Source organism: Mus caroli, unplaced genomic scaffold (genome assembly GCF_978045245.1).
Source record: "Mus caroli unplaced genomic scaffold, Mus_caroli_1 scaffold_3, whole genome shotgun sequence".
NCBI classification, from domain to species: domain Eukaryota; kingdom Metazoa; phylum Chordata; class Mammalia; order Rodentia; family Muridae; genus Mus; species Mus caroli.
Genome location: NW_028227258.1, coordinates 73,630,563 through 73,658,539, shown reverse-complemented (window position 1 = coordinate 73,658,539; position 27,977 = coordinate 73,630,563). Strand labels below are relative to the sequence as shown.

Genomic DNA, 27,977 nt, shown 5'->3' with positions numbered 1-27,977 from the left:
TCTCGGAGAAAGAAAACAATTTTTCGCGAGACTTGGTGGGTTGGTCGCCGGTCCGCGGCTTGGCGGCAGCTATCGCGAGGTTTGATAGGTGGAGGAGGAGCCATCTCAGGCAGCCGCCTCACAGCGATGGCGGCCGAGCAGGGCCGGCGGCAGTGGCGGCTGCGGGTACAGCTGGAGACGGCACTGGAGGCGCCAGTGGTGGGTGGCGGGGGCCTGTGACCAGGAGGTGCCCCCGGGCCCAGGCACCATGAGCCAAGGCCCTCCTCCAGGGGAGAGCAGCGAACCCGAGGCAAAGGTCCTCCACACCAAGCGGCTTTACCGGTGAGAGGGCCAGGGTGTGTGTGTGCAGCCGCGGCGGGGAAGCGGGGCCGGCGAGGGGCGGGGCCTGCGGCGGGCAGGCGAGCGGGACGGGCGAGGGCGGGGGTGCAGCGGGGTGCGGGCCGGCGTCCCGGGAGGAGCTGAGAAGCAGTGGGTGGGTGGGAGGTTTGAAGCCAGTACAGGAACCCCTGCCGCGGTGAGCCTGGCGTGACGCGGGGCTTTGCCGAGTTGGAGAGAGCCGGTGGGAATTGGGGGCAGCTGAGGATGGGGGGTCCCGGGTGGAGAAGACCGGAAAGGGACTGGTGCTCAGAACCCCGCCGGGCACCTGTGGTTTACTGGAAACAGCCATTGACTGACGTCCCCCAAACCAGGTTCATGCCCTTCATTTGCCCCTCTCGCTATGTGACCTTGGGCCTCAGTTTCTACCTTAAAAGGAAGGATTTGAGCCGGGCGAGGTGGCGCACGCCTTTAATCCCAGCACTGGGGAGGCAGAGGCAGGCGGATCTCTGATTCTGGGCCAGCCTGGTCTACAGAGTGAGTTCCAGGACAGCTAAGACTACACAGAGAAACCCTGTCTCGAAAAACAAACAAACAAACAAACAAACAAAAAACAAAAAGGAAGAATTTGATTGATGGCTCAGACCTGGCTGCTCTTCCTGAGGTTCCTGGTTCGATTCCCAGCACCCAGATAGCAGCTCATTAACTGTAACCATGGGGGTCTGACACTCACACAGACATACATGTAGGCAAAACACCAGTGCACAAAAATTAAAGTTAAATCTTTTAAGAAAGAAATTTCAAATTATATATATGTATATATATATATATGTGTATATATATATATATATATATACATATATATATGGTTTGATTTGAATACACTATGAAATGCATTATGGCTTACATTTTGTGGACTCTGAGTTCGAATAAAGACTAGAAGGGCTAGTTATTTTGTTAGCTAGGAAGGAGGACTTTGGGTCCATCCGTCCAGGCACCCTGTGACTCAGTTCTTCCTCACGATCTCATGCCCACAGAGTATAGGTAAAACGTAGATCGCAGAGCTGAGTCACGGGAAGATGAAGAGTGGAGACCATGCTGACTGTTCTGCCTTCTAGTAGGAGGTGGAGCTCGGGCTTCCGTCTTACCTCAGGCCCTGCTGAATGGAGGCTGTCATGAGAAAACCCAGAGCTGCTTGATTCATGTGCCCTGCCTCTTCTGGCCTTGTAAGCTAGGAGGCAAAAGGGAGTGCAGGCGCGTTGGGAAATAGGAAGGTGATGCCACGGCTTCCCACCAAGGGGCCCCAAGCAGTAGTCCCCAGGCCGAGGAGTTCTCCAGAGATGGCTTGTGTAACTGAAGTGCTGAGCAGCCTGCGAGACACAGCGTGGGCAGTGTCTGCGATATTCCTTGCTCGTCTCCAGCCTGGGGAATGGCTCTGGACAATCTCTCAATTTCTCACACCTTCCTTCCACAGGACTGACAGGTTGAGCTGGTGTGTGACAGGTTGCTTGTAGTATGTGGCTTGTATGTATGTATGTGGGTATGTATGTGTGGGTATGTATGTGGGTATGTGTGTGTGTGTGGGTGGGGGGGGTGTTATCTGTGATTGTGTTGGTTTTGAGCAGGGTAAACAACTGAGGCAGCCAGTTTTGTTATGTTTGGTTTTTGGTGTGTGTGTGTGTGTGTGTGTAAGGCACTGGTGATGACATTCTGACTTTTTTTTGGGGGGGGGGTTTCGAGACAGGGTTTCTCTGTGTAGCCCTGGCTGTCCTGGCACTCACTTTGTAGACCAGGCTGGCCTCGAACTCAGAAATCCGCCTGCCTCTGCCTCCCGAGTGCTGGGATTAAAGGCGTGCGCCACCACGCCCGGCTGACGTTCTGACTTTTGATAAATGTGTTAGTCTGTGGAGCTGTCATTGAGCTTCAGAAAATTGGAAAAACTCCTGAAGCTAGCAATCTACAAATAGAGCATTTTGATTTCTTTTAAGGCTATCCAAAGAAAAAGAGGGGAGAAAGGGATGCTGGGGAATCTATAAACACCAATGAATTTATTAGATTTACTAACTCTGTACTTATTTTAGAAATATTTGTATGACATTGATTTGAGACAAGACTAGTTTTTGTGGTTTTTCAAAGAGAGATTATAGTTTTGTTTGTTTTTTGAGCCCTGGCTGTTCTGGAGCTTTCTCTGTAGATCTGACTGGGCTGGAACTCAGAGATAAGCCTGCTTCTGCTTCCTGAGTGCCGAGACGAAAGGCTTGCGCCCTGGCAAGGTTCTATAGGCTTTTTTTTTTTCCTTTTTTTTTTTTTTAATTTATTATATGTTAGTACACTGTAGCTGTCTTCAGACACGCCAGAAGAGGGCATCAGATCTCATTACAGATGGCTGTGAGCCACGATGTGGTTGCTGGGAATTGAACTCAGGACCTCTGGAAGAGCAGTCAGTGCTCTTAACTGCTGAGCCATGTCTCCAGCCCTCTCTAGTTTCTTGAAGAAGCTTATGGCCTGATAGAGAATGGGGGAGAGGTGCTAAGTACTCCCAGAGCTAAGTGTTTTTCTTTGGAGCTTTCTAGAATAATAGGCATTAACCTCCTTTTAAAAATTGAGGCCAAGGGTGGTGGCGCACGCCTTTAATCCCAGCACTTGGGAGGCAAGGGCAGGCGGATTTCTGAGTTCCAGGACAGCCAAGGCTACACAGAGAAACCCTGTCTTGAAAAAAAAACAAAAGATAAATAAATAATTGAAAATATAATGAAATTTCTGGAGTCTGTTCATAAAAGTACAAATGCTTGGGCTGGGGGTGTAGTAGGTTAGTGGAGGCTCTGGGTTCAGTCTTCCAGTGGCATCAACAAAAAAAACCAAAACACCTATACTCTTATTAAGTCTGCCTGTGGTACTGAAGCCCCTTTGGGCTCAGGATGCCTAGACAGGACAGTAACTTGAATTTGAACTCAGAGTCTGAAGACAGCAAGATCCTGTCCCTCACAAACTCACCCTGTCCAAGGGACTAAGCTGCTGCCTCTAGCATTGAAGTCCAGCTTGGCAGGAAGGGCTTGGCTCTCACTTCTAGGTAGCCTGAAAGGTGACTGAACTCCAGAACATTTAGTTATCAAGCTTGTCTGTGAGAATGCTTTGATTTCCAGCCCACTCGTTCAGCTGGGTGCTGTCAGTCATTTGGCCCTATGTAGGGTAGCTTTTAGTAGTGTGCTTGCTGCTGGGTCATACAGAGTCCAGGCCTGCTGTGGTCCACTTTCTCTGGCCTAAGAGCACATCTTGGTTTGTCCTGGCACCATCAGTCTGTGTTTGGGTTGCCTTTGTGTCTACAGCAGAGCTTAATTTGCCTGCTTCCATAGCTATTATTTGCCGTACTCATGTGTAAACTAGAGAAGAGCCTACTTTGGGGACTTCTTGGGTATCTATGGTACAGTTTCTGTGGCTGTCTTTGCTATTGTGGCTCACTTGCCTCTTAGCTTCTGGAATCAAACACCTCAATTATGTAACAAAAAGGAGGGAAATTAATGCTTATTGAACATTTACCGAGCACTGTCATGAGTGTTATATTTTTTTAACAAAGCAGTTAATTGTCATATTTCCATTTTATAATAAGGTGAACTGAGACATAAAGAAGTATATGCAACACCACAGAGCTGGCTATAAATAGAGATGAGATTAGAGCCCATGAAGTCTGGTTCCAAGCCTACAATCTTTTTTTTTTTTTTTTTAAAGATTTATTTATTTATTATATATAAGTACACTGTAGCTGTCTTCAGACACTCCAGAAGAGGGCGCCAGATCTCGTTACGGATGGCTGTGAGCCACCATGTGGTTGCTGGGATTTGAACTCTGGACCTTCGGAAGAGCAGTCGGGTGCTCTTACCCACTGAGCCATCTCACCAGCCCCCCCAAGCCTACAATCTTTTTTTTTTTTTTTTTTTTGGTTTTTCGAGACATGGTTTCTCTGTATAGCCCTGGCTGTCCTGGAACTCACACTGTACTCCAAGCTGGCCTCGAACTCAGAAATCCACCTGCCTCTGCCTCCCAAGTGCTGGGATTAAAGGTGTATACCACCACTGCGCAGCTGAAGTGTTTTTTTTTAAAAGGTTCTGTTCATCTATTTCGTATGTACATGAGTGTGGGCATACTTGTGCCATTAAGTGCCAGAGCTTGTGTGGTGGTTAGAGGACAACTTCTGGGAGTCAGTTTTTCCCTTTTACTCTGTAGGACTGAAGGACAGATTGAGGTCAGCAGACTTTGTCCAAAGCCTTAACCCTTAACTGAGCCATCAGGCCATGCCACCATTTCCTCTTTGAGATAGTCTCATGTGCCCCCCCCCCCCCCCCCCCCGCTACTTCGTGAATGCTGGGACTATACACAGTCACTCAGTTCTGTTTGTTTGTTGGGTTTTTTGCATTTGTTTATTTGTGTATATGCATACTTTTAGCATACTTCACATTAAATTTATAATTCACTCAAAAAAATCTCAGGACAGAATTAGAACTAGAAAAACACTTATCGGGGCTGGAGAGATGGCTCAGTGGTTAAGAGCACTGGCTGCTCTTCCAGAGGTCCTGAGTTCAATTCCCAGCAACCACATGGTGGCTTACAACCATCTGTAATAGGATCTGATGCCCTCTTCTGGTGTGTCTGAAGACAACTTCAGTGTACTCATATAAATAAAATAAATGAATATTTAAAAAACAAAAAAACACTTATCCTTATATTTCATAAGCTATATGGACTTGGTCTTTCCTCATCCCTTTATATTTAGCTTTTCTTCTCTTTTATTTTATACTATATGCATGGGCACATTTGTTTACATGTATACACACCCACATACATACGTGTATATATATACACACACACGAGATTTTGAATATGAGAGAAATGTTTTTTTTTCCTGAGACCTCTATTTTGTTATAATGAGTAAAGTATCAATAAACATATACCTATATATCTGTGTATGTGTGTGTGTCTGTGTTTCTGAATGGAGAGATAAAGAGTACATATTTTTCTTCCAGAGTTTGAATCTTAAAACCCATAGTTCACAATTACCTCTAACTCTAGTTCCAGAGAATTTGTCACCCTCCTCTGGCCTTAGGTGCGCGTGTGCGTGCACGCGTGCGCGTTTAAAAGCATTTGCCCTTGTGCATACATAATAGCCCTGACACTCATCTGGAATCATGGACAACTTCATGACTCCAGGTGAGTGTCCCATGACTTCATGGGAGTCAGTCTTCTCCTTCACCATGTGGGTGGGGCTCCAGAGTCACACTCGGGTTATCAGGCTTGACATCAAGGTTTGCCAGCCCATGGTGCCTTATTTTTGTTAAGATTTTTTTAAAAAGTATATACATATACATGGAAGGATTGTGCATGTGTGAGTCTCAGTTACTCACAGTCATGTCCACTCTGTGTGTGCTTGAATTCAGGCTCAGATCCTCACATTTGCACACTAATTGTTCTCACCAGTGAGCCATCTTCCCAGACTGAGAACGTCTTTCTTTTATGTCAGAGTTAATAAGCTCTTATATAAGAATCCACTCCATCGCTCTGTATTGAATGTTTACTGAATGCTGAAGCTGTAAATAGATCGTTACATTTAAATCTTATAAAACTATTCTAAGTACCTGCATTATGTGACTCATTTTTATTAATATGGTGACCTTTAAGAGGCTGGGTAATTTGCCAGGGTTAGAACCCTAGAGCTTCTGTGTCTGGAAGTCTGTACTCTTCGTATTGTGAGGGGTTTCTACCTTAATACTGTTAATACTGACATCATGGGTAGGGTAATTTTCTTACCCTGAGCCTTGCTACATTGTCCAGGCTGTTGTTGAAGTTGTCATTGTAAGTCATCTTCCTGCTTCAGCCTTTGAAGTCCTAGGATCACACCATGACCCCCAAAGGGTAGGTTTTTATTTTGGTAGGTTCATCAGTGTATCAGAAAAATTTTAGTAGAATACACTAAATGCTAATAGCACCTTCCTCAGGCAGAGAGACAGACAGTGTCTTAATTTTTGCCACATCCCTTGAGCAGGGTTGCTGTATCGGAGTGAAGTCTACCTCTTCATTTTCCTAACCCTTAGCCTTCCCTTCCATTTTTCTCCCCTTCCCTCTCCTCCCCATTTCAGAGTTTCTTTAGAATCTGTATTCTGGCACCCAAAGTGAACTGTGTGTCTGACTCAGGGGCTCTTTGTTTTACTGCAGGGCTGTAGTGGAGGCTGTGCATCGGCTAGACCTCATCCTTTGCAACAAAGCTGCTTATCAGGAAGTGTTCAAACCAGAGAACGTTAGCCTGAGGAACAAGTAAGCTGGAGACTTGAACTACAGAGTCTATTTCCCTGCCTGCCTTTATGAGTAGCTTTGCTGGTATAAATTAATATACATTACTTTAACCTCCTGACCTCATGGTACACTAGTGAACTCTCTGGCTTCCCTGAGAGAACAGATGAGAATCCTTCATTCTGTCTGCAGCTTGTACATCCACTAGATTGGAGCCATAAAAATGGCCTTTGAGTTGAAGGGAATTGGTCATGTGAAGGGAAAAAAGTAACTAAGATGGAGAAGAGACCATGTGGGGAATGAAGAGTGTTAAGCTTCTTGCTATTTCCTGCTCCTGTTGCTGTCTATTGGAGACTCCTTGCCTTCCTAGGCAATCCGAGTCATGACACGATGTCTCTTGGGAGGCAGAGCTCTGTTGGTGTTGGTCGTAGCCCATGCCTTGCCCTTGGCTCTGTGTGTTTCTCGTCAAGGGATGACAGTGCCTCATGCTCCATTCTCCCTCCCCAGGCTGCGAGAGCTCTGTGTGAAGCTTATGTTCTTGCATCCAGTAGACTATGGGAGGAAGGCTGAGGAACTGCTGTGGAGAAAGGTATACTATGAAGTTATCCAACTTATCAAGACTAACAAAAAGGTAAGGGGCCCTAGAACACAGGTGAAACTTATTTAAAGAGGTGAAGTTGAAGAAGTAGAGAGCTAGAAAAGTGGGTGCAGTACATGCAGGGGTGGAGCAGAAACAAGGAGCCACACAAAAATGAAACTGGAAAAAGAATAGAGCTTGTCACATGAGAGGTCCAGTAACACAGCTCTAAGGCTGTGGGGTAACTTGTGTGGGAAGAGAGGTGTGCTTGAGACTCTAGAGCCAAGAAGAGACGAGAGATCCTCAGATGAACAGGCTGCAGCAGAGGGAGCGGCATTCTGAGCTTATTTCTTTACTTTCTTGGTCTCTAGCACATCCACAGTCGGAGCACCTTGGAATGTGCCTACAGGACTCATCTGGTCGCTGGCATTGGCTTCTACCAGCATCTCCTTCTCTATATCCAGTCCCACTACCAGCTGGAACTACAGTGCTGCATCGACTGGACTCACGTCACCGATCCCCTCATGGGTGAGTGAGATGCTGAGCTTCTTGTCCCTCGTTGTCTTCAGTGTTTGAATAGCTAGTAACCAAACAGGCAAATGGAACACCTTCGGATGCTCTCCAAATGGCGCGAGTTATTTACAGTGACAGTCTTAAGGGGCAGAAGCCCAGGACTATGAACTGACGTGGAGGCAGAAGGTGGGACCAGGGTCTAGTACAGATCTGGCTATGGAAGGTGCTGTTAACCTTTCCTTTCTTCCCCCAGCTGAGTCCTGCCAGCGCTGGAGCTTCTTTTAACTTTGAGGACTGTTTTCCAGTATTTGGTTGAAGCTGTGAAGTGGTTAGAAATGTTCAGAAAGCTGTTGACAGTCTTCAGAAGTGCAGCTGCTGAGATCCTCGCGCCTTGCTTTGCTTTCCTGTCGCTCATGGTCCTCCCTTTAGCTCAGCTACCCTTCTTCCATCTCTCTTGTTCTCTGCCCTCTTTCCTCCTCCAGAGCCTTGGCCCAGCTTTCATTTTCACTAAGAGGTAGACTTTTATCTACTACCTGACAATGTTCACATCAGAAGCACAGCATCTGTGCTTTGTTTACTTAAAATATTATTTAAAAACAAAGGAGTTGCTGAGTAAAGTGCTTGCTGTAGAAGCACGAGGACCTGAGTTTGGGTCTCCAGCACCCAGCACCGTGTGAACCCAGGGGCGGAGGTTGCAGGTTTGTAATCACAGCTCTAGAAGGAGGAGGCAGCAAGATCCCTGGGCTTTGCTGTTCAGCCGATCCAGCTGACTTGGTAAGCTTCAGGTTCAGTTACTCAAAAGAAGGTGAAGAGGGCTAGGATGATGGCTCAGTGAGTTAAGACATTTGCTGCCAAACCTGCTAATTTGAGTTCAACCCTGGGATCCACACAACAGAAGGAAAGAATCAATTCCCAGAGGTTGTCCTCTGGTTTCCACATGTGTAGCATGCCATGCAAGTCTCCACTCGCATACACACACACACACACACACACACACACACACAATATATATTATATAAAATAGTAAGCGAAGGTGGAGCACACTTGAGGAAGATACTCAGTGTCTACATCTGCCCCGTACACATGCATGTGTGTACACACAGATGCTGACGTATTGCAGCTCAGTATAGAGTGCTTTTCTGACTGTGTGAGGCCCTAGATTACAGCCCTAATACCACAAAACAACCAACCACAAGATTAATGTGCAGATACTGTGTATATGCTTAACTAGAAAGCCAGGGGATCCAGAGCCTCAGAATTTGCTTGAGATGGTCTGGTCAGGTCCCAGAACACTATCTATTTCTCTTTGATGTTTTCTTCATTCAGCCAAGTAGAAAATCTACAGGAACATCAGGAAAAGTTTTTCAGAGTGGATCTTTGCAGGGGACCTGCAAAGTCACAGGGCTTGAGGGTCTGGATTCTAGAGTCAGGCTGTTCTTTGAATCATCTTTGTTTATTTATTTATTTATTTTTGGTTTTTGGTTTTTGGAGACAGGGTTTCTCTGTGTAGCCCTGGCTGTCCTGGAACTCACTCTGTAGACCAGGCTGGCCTCGAACTCAGAAATCCACCTGCCTCTGCCTCCCACGTGCTGGGATCAAAGGCGTGCACCACCACGCCCGGCTCATCTTTGTTTTGTTTTGAGTCAGGGTCTCACTATTTGTCTCTGGCTGTCTTGAAACTCATTCTGTAGATGATGCTAATCTTAAACTCAAAGATTGGGGGCTGGAGAGATGGCTCAGTGGTTAAGAGCACTGACTGCTCTTCCAGAGGTCCTGAGTTCAAATCCCAGCAACCACATGGTGGCTCACAACCATCTGTAATGAGATCTGATGCCCTCTTCTGTTGTGTCTGAAGATAGCTACAGTGTACTTACATATAATAATAAATAAATCTTTAAAAAACAAAACAAAACAAAAAAACCTCTCAGAGATCTACCTGCCTCTGCCTTTCAAGTGCTAAGATTAAAGGCTTGCACCACTCTGCCTAGCTATGTGTCAGAGTACCCCTGTTTGAAGAAACCCTCAATCTACCATGTCTCTTTGAATCTTTTTGTTAATTTATCTTGAGACAGGCTTTCTCTGTGTAGCCCTGGCTGTCTGGAACTTGCTTTATAGGCCAGGCCAGCCCTGATATCCACTTGCCTCTGACTCAAAGTCCTGGGATTAAAGGTGTACACCACCATTGCCTTGCTGCCTTTTTGAATCTTAGACCAAACTCTGTACCTTCACATAGGTAGCTTTGATATAGTTCCTCCCTTACCTTTCCAGTCACTACAGCCTCATCTCTTCTTTCTGTTAGACATCCTAGGTTGAGCTTTCAGATGGCCTTCCTCTTAGACACTGTCCTCTTTTGAAGGTTTTCTTTCCTTTGTGCCTCTGTGTGTCTACCTGTTTCCTAAATACGTGTCTACTCAGTTCTATAAGACAGTTCCAAGGCTGGTTCAGCATCTCCTCCTCTTTTCTTCATTTAAGTGACATTTCTACCTAGGTGGGGGGTGGAAGAATGGGCTCATAAATTAATATATATCTATCTCTCTGTCCCTTTCAGGATTCAAGAAGCCAGTATCTGCTTCAGGAAAGGAGATGGATTGGGCTCAAATGGCTTGCCACCGATGTCTGGTGTACCTGGGGGATCTGTGTAAGAATCTGTACCTTTCATTTCTAATGCTTTGGGCTGTAGGAAAACTCGAGACTGCTTCAGTTGATGGTACCAGCTTCTACATATTGAATAGCTAAAGAAATAGTAGCAGTGTTCTGTCTTTCACTGCCTGCAAGTCAGTTCTCTATGGAGAGCTAGGAATGGGGAAATAACTTTGATATTTGAAGTAGTTATTATGATCACTATTTCAGTAGGTCAGAAATATTGTAACTTGAGTCCTTATCCTCATTGGAGGCTTTCTGTTATCTCTCTGGACTCCCAAGGTAAGTCAGAACTTGAGCATCAAGAAGCTCAGAGGGCCGGGCAGTGGTGGCGCACACCTTTAATCCCAGCACTCAGGAGGCAGAGGCAGGTGGATTTCTTAGTTCGAGGCCAGCCTGGTGTACAAAGTGAGTTCCAGGACAGCCAGGGCTACACAGAGAAACCCTGTCTCAAAAACCAAACAAACAAACAAAAGAGCAGTTACTGCATGGTGCGTGTTACTGAGACTGGAAAGGTGCTCTCTTGCTTTATTTATAGCTCTGAAGTTCTAGTCTTTATAGACATCCATTCCTTACTGGGCTGCAGTTGTGGACTTGCTGGGAACATTATATTTTACTACCTTAAGCTCCCTTGGCTCTGTCCCTGCCATACTCCTGGTCTGTTCACAGCCACTAGTGTGCATAGTGTCCACTGTTTCACATTAGGTGGACCAGTCTCTTCCTGTAGAATTAACCAGTTACATTCCAGAACCAAATACCAGAGCTCTTTGCAAGCAATTATATTCTATTTTGAATCTATCAGTAAGGAAAAGAGTCAAGCCAGACTTGGACTATGTCAAAGATCCTACAGCCTGGGTCTTAGTTCATGTCTCTCTTTCCCAGACTCCTTATAACTTTTAGGGTAGGCTCTGATGTGGGAGAGAGCTTTCTAAATCACAGAATCAGTGTGTTTCTCTTCCTTTTTCTCTCATATAGCACGCTATCAGAATGAGTTGGCTGGTGTGGACACCGAGCTGCTAGCTGAGAGATTCTACTATCAGGCCTTGTCAGTGGCTCCCCAGATTGGTAAGTGTCCTAACCAATGTTCTAACCAGAGCATCTTGGAGAAGTGTTGGCCAGACAGGCCTTGTGCTCATTTCTCCAGGTCCTTGATTCTCCTGCTCATATTTATATCTCATGGGTATATTGTCTCCCCTGTGTGACACACAGAGATGGAGGAAAGGGAAGAGAAAGGGACAAGTCTTAAACAGAGAAGAAGAGGGGAACAGCTCCCCTGTCTGTGCGTTCTGTAGAAAGAAGAAATCATGCATCAGCTTGCCCCACAGACTTCATACAGGGGCTGGGGTTGTAGCTTAGTTGGTAGAGGACTTGACAAGCATGCGTGAGGCCCTGTGAGTGATCTCTAACACTGCAGAGTACACTAGCCCAGTAGTGTACACTTAAGATCCCAAAGCTTGAGAGGTAGAATTTGGAAGATCACAAGTTTAAGGTCTTACTTGACTATATACCATGTTTGAGACCAGCCTGAGCTATGAGATCCTATCTATGTATTTTAAAGATGCCATTATAGACAGAATTGGGGATTCACATGTAGGGTGTAGTTAGGAGCTCAGACATTAAAACAGACTGAGCTAGAAGAAAAGAGTGGGCTCCATTAAAGAGCTGCAGTGTAAGCCGGGCAGTGATGGTGCACGCCTTTAATCCCAGCACTTGGGAGGCAGAGGAAGGTGGATTTGAGTTTGAGGCCAGCCTGGTCTACAGAGTGAGTTCCAGGACAGCCAGTGCTACACAGAGAAACCCTGTCTCAAAACAACAACAACAACAAAAAAGAGTTGCAGTGTAACTGAAAGGGTGCAGCCCAGGGTTCAGAAGAGTCCGGGAAACCAAAATGGAATGATAGCAAGAAAGGCTAGTGACCTCTTGGAGGAGCGAGAGTTGTGCTGGCCACCTGACATTGCAGCTCTGGCAGCGCTGGCCAATTTTACCGATGGAATCTCTGACAGCCTTGACTAAAGATTGTGGGTTCTCTTTGATTCCAGGAATGCCCTTCAATCAGCTGGGTACCCTTGCAGGCAGCAAGTATTACAACGTGGAAGCCATGTATTGCTACTTGCGCTGGTAAGTGCTTGCCAGCTCTTTCCCAAGACCTGCAGTCCTACATTGTCCCTGTTTTCTTACCTCCCCATTTCTTTTTCTTTTCTTTTTGGTTTTTTGTTTGTTTGTTTGTTTTGTTTTGTTTTTCGAGACAGGGTTTCTCTGTGTAGCCCGGGCTGTCCTGGAACTCACTCTGTAGACCAGGCTGGCCTTGAACTCAGAAATCCGCCTTCCTCCACCTCCCGAGTGCTGGGATTAAAGGCGTGGGCCACCACGCCTGGCTACCTCCCCATTTCTATTTCTCCATCTTTCTTGTCAGCTTCTGGCTATGATAGAGGCATGCTAGATTGAGGGTCTCTTCATTCAAAGGAACCCTGACAAAGCCCTTATGCATTTTACAGAGCTACATGGATTTATGGGCCCTTGAGATGTTAAGATGACATCACTCTCATGGTAAATGTGAGGCTATTCTTTTATTATTCTCATGTTGGTTGGTTTGTGAGATAGGGTCTTGCTGTGTGCCTGGAGCTGGCCTTGATTTCACTGTGTAGCGAAAGCTGACCTCAAACTTGACAGTGGTCTCCCTCCCTCCCTCCGTCTCCTGAGGTATAACTGTATCTACCATAATAGCCAGGACTGCTGACTTTCTGTACAAGAAAATTTGCTGTTTTATTTTTTTAATCATTTAAATTTGTTTTTGCTTAATTTTCCTTATTTTATGTGTACAAGTGTTTTGCCTGTATGTATGTATGTATGTATGTATGTTTTTACCTTTCAAGTATACCTAATGCCCAAGGAGGTCAGATCCCTGAAACTGGAGTTACAGATGGTTGTGAGTGCTGGGACTCAGAAGTAGGAGGAGCAGGAGTTTAAGGCAGGCCTTAGCTACAAGACACCCTGTCTCAAGAAAATGCTACCAAGCCGGGCATGGTGGCACACGCCTTCAATCCCAGCACTCGGGTGGCAGAGGAAGGCGGATTTCTGAGTTCGAGGCCAGCCTGGTCTACAAAGTGAGTTCCAAGACAGCCAGGGCTATACAGAGAAACCCTGTCTCGAAAAACCAAAAAAAAAAAAAAAAAAAAAGAAAGAAAGAAAAGAAAAAAGAAAATGCTACCAAGACAAATATGTCATATAGTGCCAAAGTCGTTGGTTTTGTAATGATATAGGTTTTCATTGAGGATTCTGTACTACCACGTGCCAGCTGTGCCAGCTGTGCCAGCTGTGTAACCTTGGATGGTTTCTTCTTGCAGGCTCTTTTAAAAAATCTTTGTATGTTAAGGTACATTGTGTGCCTGACCCAGGTTAAGTGTTGAAGCATTAATAAACACTGCAGGTAAATACACTTGGTTGCAGTAAGTGCTTGTGCAGTGCTGTCCATTGCAAATTAAGATAATATATTTCAGGAATGGTAAGTTAAGCTTGTAACAAAGTAGGATTAATTGCCCTCTTCTACACTGAGAGGAGATTATAGATGTTACCACCTTTACTTGAATGAATCAATTTTTTTCTCTCTCTTTCTCTCTCTTTCTGTGTCTATGTGTCTGTCTGTCTTTGTGTATCCATCTGTCTGTCTTTGTTTGTGTATCTATCCATCCCTGTCTCCCTCCTCAGGAAAGATGACTGAGTTTGTATAAAGAAATTGAAGCACCCTTTATTTGCTGTAATGGTTTCTTAAAGCCCCAACAGGTGACTTTCCCATTTCCTCCTATTCCCCTGTCCAGATGCAGTAGCTTACCCCTGTTTCTCCTTCAGCATCCAGTCGGAAGTGTCCTTTGAGGGAGCCTATGGGAACCTCAAGAGACTATATGACAAGGCAGCCAAAATGTATCACCAGTTGAAGAAGTCTGAGACCAGGAAGCTCTCCCCTAGCAAAAAGCGGTAAGCGGGGCCAATGGGGAGGAGGAGGGCTCTTTTTGCAGTGGCTGCAGTGGGACCACAGGGACTGTAGAAACACTCTGCATGTACCTTGGGTTCCTCTCATTTCAGATGCAAAGACATTAAGAGGTTGTTGGTGAACTTCATGTACCTACAAAGCCTGTTACAGCCCAAAAGTAGGTGAGTGTGAACAGGAATGGTATCAACCAAGCGCTAGCCTCAGTGCTCCAAGGAAGGAGTGTTTGTTGACTGTGCTTTCTGTGGGAAAGGCTCACTAGTTGGTTCTCGTTGGCCATCATGGCTTATTAGATGCTAGAGGAGTGACCAAGTGACTCAATAGACACTCATATTCTTTTTTTTTTTTTTTTGGTTTTGGTTTTTCTTTTTCTTTTTCTTTTTTTTTTTTTTTTTTTGGTTTTTTCGAGACAGGGTTTCTCTGTGTAGCCCTGGCTGTCGTGGAACTCACTTTGTAGACCAGGCTGGCCTCGAACTCAGAAATCCGCCTGCCTCTGCCTCCCGAGTGCTGGGATTAAAGGCGTGCGCCACCACGCCCGGCAGACACTCATATTCTTTCCTTTGTGTTTTGAGGGCCTTGCTCATACTAGGAAGCATCAATTTTGTCTTCTTTTGACATCAGCTCCCTCAGACCCCCAATTCCCACAGTCTCTATTCCAGACAGAGTCTTACTGTGTGACCCTTGGTGGCCTGAAACTTGCAATGTAGCTATGTGAATCAGGCTAGCCTTGAATTCACAGAGATCTGCCTGCCTCTTCCTCACTAGTGCTGGGATTAAAGGCGTGAGCCGGCCTACACAACAGATTGATTGGTCGATTGATTGATTTGATGTGCTGAAGGTTGAACCCATGGCCGTATGCATGCTTGACAAATATGTTACCCTTGAACTGCGTTCATAGTTCTTTACCAGCTCCAGCCCATCACTGACGTCCCTTGTCCCTCCTGCCTTTCCACAGCTCCGTGGACTCAGAACTGACCTCACTCTGCCAGTCAGTCCTAGAGGATTTCAACCTCTGCCTCTTCTACCTGCCCTCCTCACCCAACCTTGGTCTAACCAACGAGGATGAGGAGGAGTGTGAAAGTGGATATGCTTTCCTCCCCGACCTGCTCATCTTTCAGATGGCCATCATCTGCCTCATGGGTGTGCACAGTTTAAAGAGAGCAGGTACCCCTTACCATGTTCTTTTGCTCCCCGCTGTTCTGCTTGCAGTGTAGTCACAAGACTTTCTTCCACGGTAATCCCTTTCTTACCTGGGTAACATCCTGGTGTGTAGAGGTAACCCCTCCATAGTCAGGCATAGTCTTCAGCGTCCAGGCCCTGCTACTGGAGCACTTAGGCAGTCTGAAACCCTTTGTGGCAGAGGTAGTAGGAGAGGCAGTGCTAGGAATCCAAGGGTCTTGTTCTTGTTCTGTGGGAACAGTCCCAAGGCCAAGGGAAGTAAACTAGGGTAAGAGGATGCACCTACATGAGAAGTGTGGGTGAGCTGGGACATGCTCCCTTTGGGAAGGTGGATACTACTCCAGACACTTAAAGCCTTGTTCACACAGCCAGCTTTGAGGAGTAGCTGGGTGGTTGGGTGAGCTGACAGCAGGCAGGACAGGGTGGAACTGATGGTGCTTACTCCTGCTCTCCTGGTTTTAGGATCCAAGCATTATAGTGCAGCCATTGCTTTCACCCTGGCCCTCTTCTCCCACCTTATCAATCATGTCAACATACGGCTGCAGGCGGAGCTGGAAGAGGGCGAGAACCCTGTCTCAGCTTTTCAGAGTGATGGCACAGGTTCGAGGCTGGGGGAGGTTATGCTTGGAACGTTTACCTGGGACTTGGGAGTCAGGAGGGGAAGCCATACCCAGTGGGAGGTGGTGTGGGAGGACATGTTCCAGCTTATATTTTTTTCTGTTCCTCTCCCCTCTTACACAGATGAACCAGAGTCAAAAGAAGCACTAGAAAAAGAGGAGCCAGAGCCTGAGCCTCCCACTGTGGTGCCCCAAGCTGATGAGGGCAGAAAGAGCCGTAAGCACTCCCGACTCTCTTGTCTACGTCGTCGCCGCCGCCACCATCCTCCTAAAGCTGGTGATGACAGTGACCTGAGTGAGGGTTTTGAATCTGACTCTAGCCATGACTCTGCCCAGGCCAGTGACGGCTCAGACAGTGGCTCTGATAAGAGCCTGGAAGGCAGGGGCACTGCTTTTGATGCAGAGACAGACTCAGAAATGAACAGCCAGGAGTCCCGGTCAGACCTGGAAGATATGGAGGATGAGGAGGGGACAAGATTGCCAGCCCAGGAGCCCCCTCAGGCCAGATCAGAGGTTCCAGATTCCCTCAATGGCCCCCTGGGCCCCAGTGAAGCAAGCATTGCCAGCAATTTACAAGCCATGTCCACCCAGATGTTCCAGACCAAGCGCTGCTTCCGACTGGCTCCCACTTTCAGCAACCTGCTCCTGCAGCCCACCACGGAACCTAACAGTGTGGTCAGTCCCAGGCCTTGTGTCAACGGGGATATGGACAAGCCTTTAGAACCAGGTGCGTGGGTGCAGAGAGTCCACCTTCTCCCAGAGTGACCTCACCCTTGGGGCTTTGCTGTCACTGTAGAATCCTTGTCCTGTGCACGTACTCATTTCCAGCCTCCAGAACGTTTGCTGTCTTGCTGCTTTCCACTGCAGACTGCTCCAGCTTCACTCCCTTCTCTCCTCATATTGGAAGTTGTACTTCCCTTCCCTCATGGCATCCAGCTTCCTGAGCACTAGGCTAGACGTTGTTGGAGTGTTGTCTTTTCTTTTGCTACTCCTGGAGAAGGCAGCCTAGTAACTCGTGCATGCTGGCCTCGTGTTACACACTGAGCTGCTCCCCAGCGGCTAGGGTGGTGTCTTGCCTTCAGTTTAGCAATCTGTAGTGGAAGAGCTGCCATCCCTGTTGTAAACGCTTCAGACTTCGTACAGGATGTCCCCTTTGTCTGAGGCATGTTAAAGATTGTTCCTTTGTGCCATAGTAAGCCCACTCTTTGCTTTTCTTATTTGTTTGTTTGGTTTTGTTTTGTTTTTGAGACAAGGTCTTTCTATGAAGTCCCGGCTGTCCTGGAGGCTGTAAACCAGCCTCAAACAGAGGTCTGCCTGCCTCTGCCTCCTATGTGCTGGGATTAAATAAATATATGCACCACATAAATCTTTAAAAAGAACACTCAGTGCATGTGGGATTTGCTTGAGGCCGGTGAGATCTTCTCCTTGTGAGTTACCTTTGCCATCTGTCACAGTGCAACCACCACCTGCTGCTGTCCGCTGAGACCTTCCTGCCTACTTGTCTTGAGACTAGACTGAGCTGACTTATAGGCCTTTTGTTTGTGTTCCTAGTGTTTAACATAGTGCCTGACAGATTTAAGATTTAAGAAATTTTAAGTAGCCGGGTGTGGTGGCACACACCTTTAATCCCAGCACTCAGGAGGCGGAGGCAGGCAGATTTTTGAGTTCGAGGCCAGCCTGGTCTACAGAGTGAGTTCCAGGACAGCCAGGGGGACACAGAGAAACCCTGTCTCGAAAAACCAAAAAAGAAATTTTAAGTAGCCGGGCAGTGGTGGTGCACACCTTTAATCCCACTACTTGGGAGGCAGAGGCAGGTGGATTTCTAAGAGGCCAGCCTGGTTTACAAAGTGAGTTCCAGGACAGCCAGGGCTACACAGAGAAACCCTGTCTCTAAAAAAACAAACAAACAACGAGAAAAAAAAAAAGAAGAAATTTTAAGTGTAGTCAGTTATCGTGCTAATGCCTTTAATCCTAGCAGGAAGCTCTTGGTTTAAAAGTTAGTAGACCTGGAGTAATGGGGCACGGATTTGACAATGAGTGACATCAGAACGCAGACCCTAGGTTGGCTGTGATGAGTGGGTAATGTTCCCTGAAAATGTTGAAGCCTGTTGCCAAATGGTGTTAGCCTCTTTTCTCTCCTTTGCCCAACCCAGCCTCTGAAGATGGCTCTGAGTCAGAGGGGAGCGAGTCCAGCAACCGCTCCTGTCGCAACGAGCGCAGCCTTCAGGAGAAGCTGCAGGCCCTGATGGCTGAGGGCCTCCTTCCTGCTGTGAAGGTCTTCCTGGACTGGCTGCGAACCAACCCTGACCTCATCATTGTGTGTGCACAGGTGTCTATTCCATGTCCTAATCTTCAGGTCCTAAAAGGTTGGAATGGTGATGAGATAGGAAGGGGCCTAGGCAGCTGTGTGGTGATCTGCCAAGAACCTAATTGGCCCGGCAACAGTAGACATGACCTTCTCCCTCAGAGTGTATGGCCAGGGCGCAGAGGAAGCTGCTCATCCTGCTTTATTCTCTCAGAGCTGCCATAGTAACTGACATTCTGGGTAGTACGGGAGACCAGGCTCAGTAAACATGAAAGAATTCAGAGGAAAGAGACAGCAAAGCAGAGGGCAGCAGTGGAGATGGAAACGTGGAGCAGATTTGAGGCTTTCCAGCCAAGACTGAAGACTGAGGTCACCCCTTGGGAGCGCTGTTGCCAGGCTTGCTGCCATAGGGACTGTGTGGGGCCTGCACCACCTTGGGGTCAGAGGCTTGCTCTTGAGCTTGCGCTAGGCTTGCGCTCAGCGTTAGAGTCTCACTCTGTGAAAGGCCTTGTTTCCTTCCTGTGAGTTTCTGTTAGAGAGGAGAAGCTAGCCTCTGGCTCTCATTTTCACAGTCCAGAAAACCGCTCCGGGGGCCCTGCTGGGTCCCATTTTCCTAGTCCTCCATGAGCGCTTTCTGTTGTTAATCTGCCTATCAGGTCCCTGTGGGCCTTATAACACAAGTCCTCAGGTATGATGCTTGCCCTCTTGCTGCTCTTCTGCATTGTCTCTGGCTGGAGGACTCCTCCTTTTTCTCCCCAGAGCTCTCAAAGTTTGTGGAACCGCCTGTCTGTGTTGCTGAATCTGTTGCCAGCATCTGCTGAGCTCCAGGATTCTGGTGAGTGGGGCCCTAAGACTATTCTCTCTCACTGGCCCCATCAAACCTGGTGGGGCCCGGTCCTGTAACAGCATTTGGGATAAGGAGCGCCTCCCTCTCACATAGCAGTCAGCATATAGTCCAGGCCTCTCCAGTTTCCACACTATTGCTCCTAGTGAGCTGGTGGTCTCATGTGAATAGGGTGTGCTCCCTGGGGAAGGAGTGAGAACAGGGAGGAGGCTGGGAGCCAGGGTTGTCATAGTCATCTCTGCTGCTTGAAGGAGTTACATCCAGAGTTGATCACCAGTTCATCCCCTTTTCCAGCTCCCGAGTAGAAAGCCCCTGCTGTTCTGCCTCCCGAGACGAGCCTGCTGCTCTTCAAGAGCCCTTCTCTCCTTGTCATCAAGGGTCCTCCCAGGCTGGCTGTCCTTGTTCTCCAGCCCTACTTTCTCCTCCAGTTTCCCAGCTTTGGTGTCTGTCCTTCCCCTTCCAACCATCTGTCCTAGGGCTGTGTCCTATCTCAGCCTGGTAATTCCCTACAGGAGGTTTGTATCTCCTATGTGGTCATTCCCCAGGGCACTGCTCTGATTGTCTCCTCCTGCCTAGGCCTGGCTCTGTGTTCCGAAGTCCAAGGTCTCCTTGAAGGCTGTGAGCTGCCTGACCTCCCTGCTAGCCTGCTGCTCCCAGAGGACATGGCACTGCGTAACCTACCTCCTCTGCGGGCTGCTCATAGACGCTTTAACTTTGACACAGATCGGCCCCTGCTCAGTGCTTTAGAGGAGGTAAGAGACTTCATGCCACAGGCCCAGGCTTTCATCACACAGGGCAGCAAGGCTGGGATTATCAAGGCCACAGACTCATCTTGACAGGTGTCTCCTTTTCCGTTCTCCTCCTTCTACTGAGGGCAGAGCAAGTTAATCAGGGCTTGGAATCATCCTCTCTCGGCCAGCCCAGAACCGACCATCAGTCTGAGTAGCTGAGCCAGAAAGCACACACTTTGGTCACCAGCTTTTTCCCTTGAGTCTCTCACCACATAGGCCATCTGGGGGCAGCAAAGGGAAGTCCAGCCAAGCAGGCAGGCTACTGAGTTTTCTTGGCCCTCCTCCTGGTTGCTTTCTCCACAGCCAGAGAAGCCTGGCTGTACTTGGCTTTATATTTTAGGGTTCTGGGTCAGATTTATATCTTGCAGAGAGGAAGCAGGGTTTTACTGACCAAAAAAAAAAAAAATTGAGAAATGAGATCCTGGTTAAGTTTCTCTTGTTTACATTTGCGAAGCTAAGAGCCTGAGGAGAGATGGCATTACAACCCAAGACTCCTGGACGCAGTGCCTTTTCTGTCTTTTTTGTCATCTTTTTGCGGTACTGGGTATCAAATGGCCCCATACCTGCTGACCAAGTGCTGCCCCGCTGAACTGCGCTCAGCACTCCTAGGAGTCCCTGGGCCCTGCTAGCCTCTTCCTTTTCTACATGTGGTCTGTGTTGCAGCCTGCCCGCAGTCCACAACACGAACGGTTCAACTGAGAATGGCAGTTCGAGCTGAAAAGAGAGGAATCTAGACGGGGCGGAAGAAAGAATGGGGCTAAGACGATTTCATGTTCAAAGCCCGCCTTTTTAATTCCAACATTCAGTTATAAAGGAAGGGGGAGGGAACCCAATTTCCCGCCAAGTAACTCGGGATCCAGTAGCAGGGCGAACACGTGTGTGCCTCCAAGCAGCTAAGCCGACAGGGTCCAGCAGTGGGCGTGGCAGCACGAATGAGCAGGAAACTCCACCCTTGAGCAAGCAGGTTCAAGCAGGTGGTGGAAGGGAGACCACAGTCTGCAACGTGGTGCCTTCCCCACTCTATAGACTATGTGCCTTTCCAAGGAGCCACTCTGCTGGGAGGTTAACAGGGTGACAGGAGAGTGAGAGCAAAGGCGATTGAAGGTGCTGCTGAGAGAGCCTGCTCAAATCAGCTGGATCTCCCTTCTCCCCACAGTCGGTGGTGCGCATCTGCTATATCCGCAGCTTCGGGCACTTTGTTGCTCGCTTACAAGGCAGCATCCTGCAGTTCAATCCAGAGGTCGGCATCTTTGTCAGCATTGCTCAGTCTGAGCAGGAGAGCCTGCTGCAGCAGGCCCAGGCCCAGTTCCGTATGGTAAGTCAGCCTTCCCTTCCCTGGAAATTCTTTCCATTGGGCTTCCTGAAGAGCCAGAGTAGGGGCTCAGCTGCACTGGTGATTCTCATCTGAAGAACTAGGAAGCCAGTTTGGAGGCCCAGCAAGGCCTAAGAAGTGTGGCTCCTGACTGACCTGTCCTTAGTCTTGAGACCATCTCTGTCACCACTGAGTGTATGAAATAGACAAGTCACTGAACCTTGTTTGGCTAGCTTACTATCATGTACAAGTGGCAGGAATACATAGGATCAGCTCTGGTCAGGGTGGAGAGGTTATGATGGTGCTTGTCAGGTACCATATACGTCGTCGTCCTGGGTGGGGAACAATCAGCAGGTGGTCTATGCTTTTCTTTCACCGGAGGTTAAGGCTCCGGGGAATGGAACAGAATGTGGAACTCAAACAGACATGGTCTCATCCAAAGAGCAGGCAGTGTCCTGTGCTGCTTGGCACAAGCACTGAGCATTCACTCTTTGGTACTGGTCAGTATTTTGACACTTAGGTGGTAAATGTGGCAATCTCTTCACTTGTCCGTCTACACTCGTGTGCAACCCTGGCAGTGCTGTCCTTCCTGAGCCCATTAGCACTAGTCCTTTGTAGTGTTGGTGTCTCTTGTGTGTCAGCCAGCCTCAGGGCCCTTCACTCCAAGCCAGCTCCTCCCGATGCTCTTATTCCCTCCAGGCTGTGAGCCAGCGGCTTCCAGGTCTCTGAGTCGCATTGCAGTAGACACGGTGACAGCACATCAGGGGACATGTTCCCCAGAAGCTCCCTTCGTGCCATGCCGTGAGAGCAGGCACATTTTATTACAAACAAAGCTTTTGTGTTAAGGCTTTTGTTGGTGTCCTGACCAGGAAGACACGAAGGTGGAGCCACTGAAATTCGAGTGATGGGGAAGTGACACAGCTTCACAGAAAAGTTGTAGGGGTTTTGCAGGCATTTTGTCTAACAGCTCCCAAAGAGGTAGGGACAGGGGACAGTAGTAGTACCCTCTCATGTAGAGCTGGATGCTGCAGGCCACACGACTTCTAGCTCTGCCCAGGTCACAGACTTACCCCAAGGAGCCATCTCCCGTCAAGCACTCTGTGCTTAGTCTGTTTTGCAAGTACCCTGTCTTTTCATCCACAGCCTCCCTGTGTCGGGGGTGCCCGTGTCCTCATTTTATGTCTGGGAAAGCAAAGGGAAGGTCCAGGGCACCAAGTCAGGTTGAGTACAGGGCTTTGATGTTGTGGGGAAAACCGTAGTTCTTTGATTTGTCTCAGATTTAGTCTCTTTTTAACCATATTTAGGATTACAGTCATTATGCCACCATGCCTGGTATCAAACTTGACCACTCATCCTGACTGTTCCATGCTGTTTTAGGGGCTTAATTTCTATGTAGTCCATGTGCTCACCAGGAGCTGTTGTCCCACTGCTAAGTGTCTGCTAGGCTTAGAAAGACTCTTGCAGGCCCTTCTGGAAAAGGTTTTCTCTCTGAGGCCAGGAAACCCACACTTGTCTGAGCTGCTGGGCTAGTGGTGCTCTATCCTTCAGTTGATAAGGCTCTCCCGTTCCTGCGTTCAGGCGGATTCACACACTTGCTCTGAGTCCTGAGCGGAATTACACGAGGGCCTTGATTCTCTTTCTGGATCTTGAAATTTCACAGTGACAATTGAGCATAAAAAGTGAGGTTCATAGGCTCCATTTCTGCAGTGAACTCTGCCACTGTTCCCCAGGGGTACGGTTGGCTTTTAAGGCAGGGCAATTTTTTTTTTTTTTTTTTTTTCGAGACAGGGTTTCTCTGTGTAGCCCTGGCTGTCCTGGAACTCACTTTGTAGACCAGGCTGGCCTTGAACTCAGAAATCCGCCTGCCTCTGCCTCCCAGTCTGGGATTAAAGGCGTGTGCCACCACGCCCGGCAGGCAGGGGTAGTTCTTAACTGCAGGAGTCTGCAGAGTAGGAGTGAGCCTTGCATAACCCTGGAATTATTGTCAAACCAAGCAACTGGGATTGTAGAGTCGTCTAGTTTGGACTTATTAAAATGACAATCTGAGGAATACCTGGCTCACCTGAGAGCCTTCAGTGGTGCCAGTTACCTCACAGGACAGAGTGTGAAGGGCTTGGAACTTCATTTTGAAACTGAAAGAATTCCAGATAAGGTGAGGACCCTGGAAGGGTTGTTGGGCTAAGCCTCACTTCTGGGAGAAGGGAAGGATGTTGGTATGCTGGTCAGAGGGTTCACTTGACAAGGCCAGCCTGCTGAGAACGTATGTGCTGAGAGGGAGACAGAACTACCGTGAGCATTCTGACTTTGGCAGTTGGCTCACTTACCAAGGAAGGCAGGCTGGGAGCAGGAAGGAGTAGGTGGGGCTATGGCAGGCAGGTGCACATGTGGACAGGGTGGACTGCTCTCTACATGGGAAAACACTGGCAGGTCAGGAGCGGGCCAGGGTGTGTGTGCTTGGTATCTCCAGAGGGGGACTGGCTAGGAGGAACAGAGGTCAGGGCTTATATCACAACAGGTAGTGTCTTCCATGCTAAAAATGCTCAGCTGTCTCCTGTACCAGGAATGACCTACCATGGGTCGGCCACGGGGATTGTAGAATGAATCCTTTTCCATGCCTTCCTTCCCACCTGTAGGAGTCAAGGGACTTCACACGAACCAAACCTGGTCCTCTGAGTCCAGAGGGGGGACCATAGCCCTGCTTCTCATAACTGTAGTTTCCTTGTAGGCAGAGGAGGAGGCTCGGCGGAACAGGCTCATGAGAGACATGGCTCAGCTACGATTACAGGTAGGCACATCCTCCTGTCCTTGGTCTGGCTTTTGCTTAAGCCCATTCTCAGCTTTACCTGCTATGGCTGTGGTCCACTCCTCAGAGCTCTTTCCTGCCCTCCAGACTGTTCTCTCTGGTGCTCAGCCTCCTGCTCACCTTGTCTCTCTACCCCAAGCTTTGTGTTCATGCACTTTCCCCAAGGTCACTGTTGAAAAGTCTCCTATCTGCATAGCAATAGGAGGAACTCTGTAAGAGCTACCTCGGCACTGACTGACTGGTGTCTTCTCAGCGCAGACCACTGGGTTCTATGCAGCTTCAACCACTCAGCCTTTTCTTTCCAGCTCGAGGTCTCCCAACTGGAAGGGAGCCTGCAGCAGCCCAAAGCTCAGTCAGCCATGTCTCCCTACCTCATCCCTGACACCCAAGCCCTCTGCTACCACCTCCCTCTCATCCGCCAGCTTGCCACCAGTGGCCGCTTCATCATCATCATTCCAAGGACAGGTAAGCTTACAGGGAGGTTGGGTGCAGATAGAAACAGTAGGGGATTGAGAGACCCTATCTGATGTCCAGTGTGTATATGTGGTCTTGGTCAAGTCCTACCACGTGTGGACTGCAGCCTCAGCATAGGCATCTATGTAAGCACTGCTGCAGAAGACATGAGAAATAGATGAGAGGAAGGTCCTGGGAAGTTGCTAAGCACGTTGCTGGTGGTCACACTTTCAAAGAGCTTCTGGAACCTTGTGGGCACCACAGTCCTGCATACATCTCCCATACCGTGTAATTTCATGCAGAGTGGTCTGCAGTCTGAGCTTACTGTCTTGTCCTTATCAACTCTTGCTCTGCCCACCAGTGATTGATGGCCTGGACTTGCTCAAGAAAGAACAACCAGGGGCCAGGGATGGCATCCGGTACCTGGAGGCAGAGTTTAAAAAGGGAAACAGGTGAGAGAGTGCAGACGTGGCTGGATCTTGTGCAGCCTGTGCCCACTATCTGTGCTCAGGAGCTCTGCTCTGTTCGAGGGAGAGCCATGCCTCAGACCTTGCTCACATGATTCGCATGCCACTTTGGGAGGTCTCAGCTGCTTGAGACAAGGAGATCAGAATAGCTGAGAGCCCTAGGGAATTTGAGCGGCTGCCCTGTGTTTCTCAGGCAGACTCTAGACAGCACCTGCTGGGAAAAAGTAACAGTTGGGGCCCAGCTCCTGGCTGGGGCTCATTTGAAGGTGGAGATCCAGGGAAAAGCAGGAGTTCAGCCTAGGCCCCCGCCCCCTCTTTCCTAGCCTTGGAGCAAGAGGAGAGAGAGCTCTCCTCCTCCATCCTGCCTCTGGTCTGCCTGGCCAGGAAGCTGCACAAGGCCTGCTTGTTTGGAGGTCACCGCCAGGACCTCCAGTTTGAAAGTGTCTGCTTCTGCTGCTTTCTGGCTCCTCCCCTGGGAAAGTCAGAAACTTGATGTTATCAGTAGAGAAAGCCAGCCCAGTGTCCAGAAAGCCACTTTAAAATGGCTCCAAACAGCCTGATGGGAGGGACACAGCTGCCCTGTCTCCCTGAGCTGACATGCCCTGCCCAGCTACAATGGCCTGCTTTGTGTGAGGCACCCTCCCTATCCCCCGTCCCACCTTTGTGATCTTTGCAGATACATTCGCTGCCAGAAGGAGGTGGGGAAGAGCTTTGAGCGGCATAAACTGAAGAGGCAGGATGCAGATGCCTGGTAAAGTGTTCCCTTAGAACCTGTCAGAAGCTGACTTGCTCACCCCTCTGTAAACTCCTCCTACCCTTGGAGTGGGAAGGTCAGCATAGCCTACCAGGACCCTCTCATGATTCCAAAGTTGCTTTAGCTCAAAACCCTTCTCTCCCTTGAGCAGAGATGTCTAGGCTCATTATCCTTGGCTACAACCCCTAGCACATTCGCCAGGGCCAGCTTCTGTGCCCCACTGCCACCAGCTGCCTGTTCTATCTCCTAGCACTCTCCCAGTCTCTAGCTTGTCCTGTCTCCTGGAGAGTCTTAAGTTCAGATATGGAAATGCCTGACCTTGTTCCCTTTACTCCGCATTCCCAGGACTCTGTATAAGATCCTGGACAGCTGCAGACAGCTAACTCTGGCCCAGGGGGCAGGGGAGGAGGACCCAAGTGGCATGGTGACCATTATCACGGGCCTTCATTTGGACAACCCCAGTGCACTCTCTGGGCCCATGCAGGTGAGTCTCGGGTGAGCTGGGGAGCGTGGACATCTTGAGACCCTCCAGACAAGCTGCCTTTCCTGCATTGCCCTTCCAGAGCCCTCTGTCTCGGGTTAGTACTCCTCATAGACTTCCTCTGCTGTTCTACAGGCTGCCCTGCAAGCTGCTGCCCATGCCAGTGTGGACGTCAAGAACGTTCTAGACTTCTACAGGCAGTGGAAGGAGATTGGTTGACACTGGCCCCCAGGCCCTGCCGTGGGGCTGACTCCAGATTTCTCCTGTTCTCCCTGGCGACCAGGACCACCACCTGTAGTCACCCCACCACATGCAGACTCAAGCAGGCAAACAGGAAGGAAGGCCAGCTGCACTGAGGCTGCAGGGAGGGCCCAGGAGCCAGTGGGGAGGATGGGGGCCCCTGTTGCCAAGGCGAAATCAGGAAAGTGAGGAAGTGCTTGGAGTAGGAGTGGCCATGGACCCCCGGCCAGCCTTCCACCTTAAACCTGCAGTCCCCAGGGGCAGGGGCAGGGGCAGGCATGGGGGTCTGTATTTCATTGGAGCAGTTCCTGGACTTCTGAGAGGAAAGGATGACAGAAGGGCCCTGTCCTCACCCAAGATTCAGGGTGGGTGGGGCTGGGAGTTTGGAGCCCCTAGCTCTCAGGGAAGAGTGGGGAGATACTGAGTGTCTGCATGGTTCTCTGCAGACCCCACCCATCCTCAAGGACCCCCTCATCCCTTGTCTCCCATGGGGAACAGGGCAGCTCTGGAGCCAGCTGTGAGGGCTCTTAGGGAAGCAGGGTCTGCACACTTGGAGGCCCCACTTCTCTGCTGCTGCCCAGCTTTCAGGCCCACTTAGGGTGTGGGCTGGCTGGCTGTACACCAGCAGTCATCTCTTCCCCACCAGCAGTCATTGTGCTTTGTGCTCTTGGCTGCTGTGCTGGGATAAGGGGTGCCAATGAGGGAGCAAAGGCCAAGGCCACCCCTCTGACCATCCAGGGAGGGCTGGAGGAAATGTGGCAGAGGGGCAAGGTCCCTGGGAGCTGCTTACTTGGGGCCCTCCTCCATCCTAGAGTACCCTCCTTTTGCCCACCCCCAGAACTAGAGCCCTGGTAGGCTGAGCACAGGCTGGCTTTTGGAGTGTCAGATGACACAGGAGCAGAGATCATGAATACTCAGGGGCAGAGTAGCACCCTGAGAGCAGAGCTATAGGAGAGGCTCTGGCCAGGATGACCCCAGTTCTACCCCTCAGGCTGGAAGCAGAGCATAGCTGGGGCTGGGTTCTTTTCTGCTTCCCCCTCCTTGCCCCAACTGGCCTAGCTGCTTTGGCTGTGCTTAAGAGGAGCTGGCTTCCTGCCTTCCGCTAAGAAAGAAGGTCTGGGAAAACCAGGGAACAGTTGGGGTTACCACATTTCCAGTTCTGGCAGACTTGAGACTCAAGCATCACTTAATAAAGACCCCTTCCCAAGTGCTCTCTGCCTGCTGTGTCTTCTGTCAGGAGCTTTGCTGGGGTGGATTTGGTGTGCTCGGCCAGTGCCACACTGAGAAATAAACACCACCTTAGTGAGACTCAGGCTTCACACTTGGAAGAGAGTCAACCTTGATGGGGCTGGAGAGATGACTTAGTGGCTAAAAGCACTTGTTGCTCTTGCAGAGGACAGATTTCAATTCCCAGCACCGACA

General features: G+C 49.0%; 1 protein-coding gene across 2 annotated transcripts; it reads left to right on the top strand.

Moving 5' to 3' along the window:
• Positions 1 to 103: 103 nt before the first annotated feature.
• Smg5 (SMG5 nonsense mediated mRNA decay factor) lies at positions 104 to 27,766 on the top strand. 2 transcript variants are annotated; one of them, XM_021157489.3, is made up of 22 exons: positions 104 to 321; positions 6,520 to 6,618; positions 7,102 to 7,183; positions 7,543 to 7,699; positions 10,233 to 10,322; positions 11,300 to 11,389; positions 12,364 to 12,442; positions 14,171 to 14,296; positions 14,405 to 14,473; positions 15,265 to 15,473; positions 15,951 to 16,088; positions 16,230 to 16,832; positions 18,259 to 18,434; positions 19,170 to 19,245; positions 19,831 to 20,006; positions 21,202 to 21,360; positions 24,083 to 24,142; positions 24,466 to 24,625; positions 24,975 to 25,065; positions 25,757 to 25,831; positions 26,180 to 26,318; positions 26,451 to 27,766. In XM_021157489.3, exons 1-22 carry the CDS (start codon positions 248 to 250, stop codon positions 26,532 to 26,534), a joined length of 3,012 nt encoding a protein of 1,003 aa, XP_021013148.1. In that variant the 5' UTR covers positions 104 to 247; the 3' UTR covers positions 26,535 to 27,766. The 2 variants fall into 2 exon arrangements, with proteins under 2 accessions (XP_021013148.1, XP_021013147.1); XM_021157488.3 differs by having other exon boundaries at positions 7,102 to 7,225.
• The last annotated feature ends 211 nt before the right edge of the window (positions 27,767 to 27,977 follow it).

Bases quoted from the DNA above. Each gene is read 5' to 3' on its own strand.
- Smg5 (XM_021157488.3), top strand. From the start codon at position 248: ATGAGCCAAGGCCCTCCTCCAGGGGAGAGCAGCGAACCCGAGGCAAAG. The intron at 16,833-18,258 runs GTGCGTGGGTGC...TGCCCAACCCAG, and splicing joins GGACAAGCCTTTAGAACCAG to CCTCTGAAGATGGCTCTGAG. The intron at 24,143-24,465 runs GTAGGCACATCC...TTTTCTTTCCAG, and splicing joins TGGCTCAGCTACGATTACAG to CTCGAGGTCTCCCAACTGGA.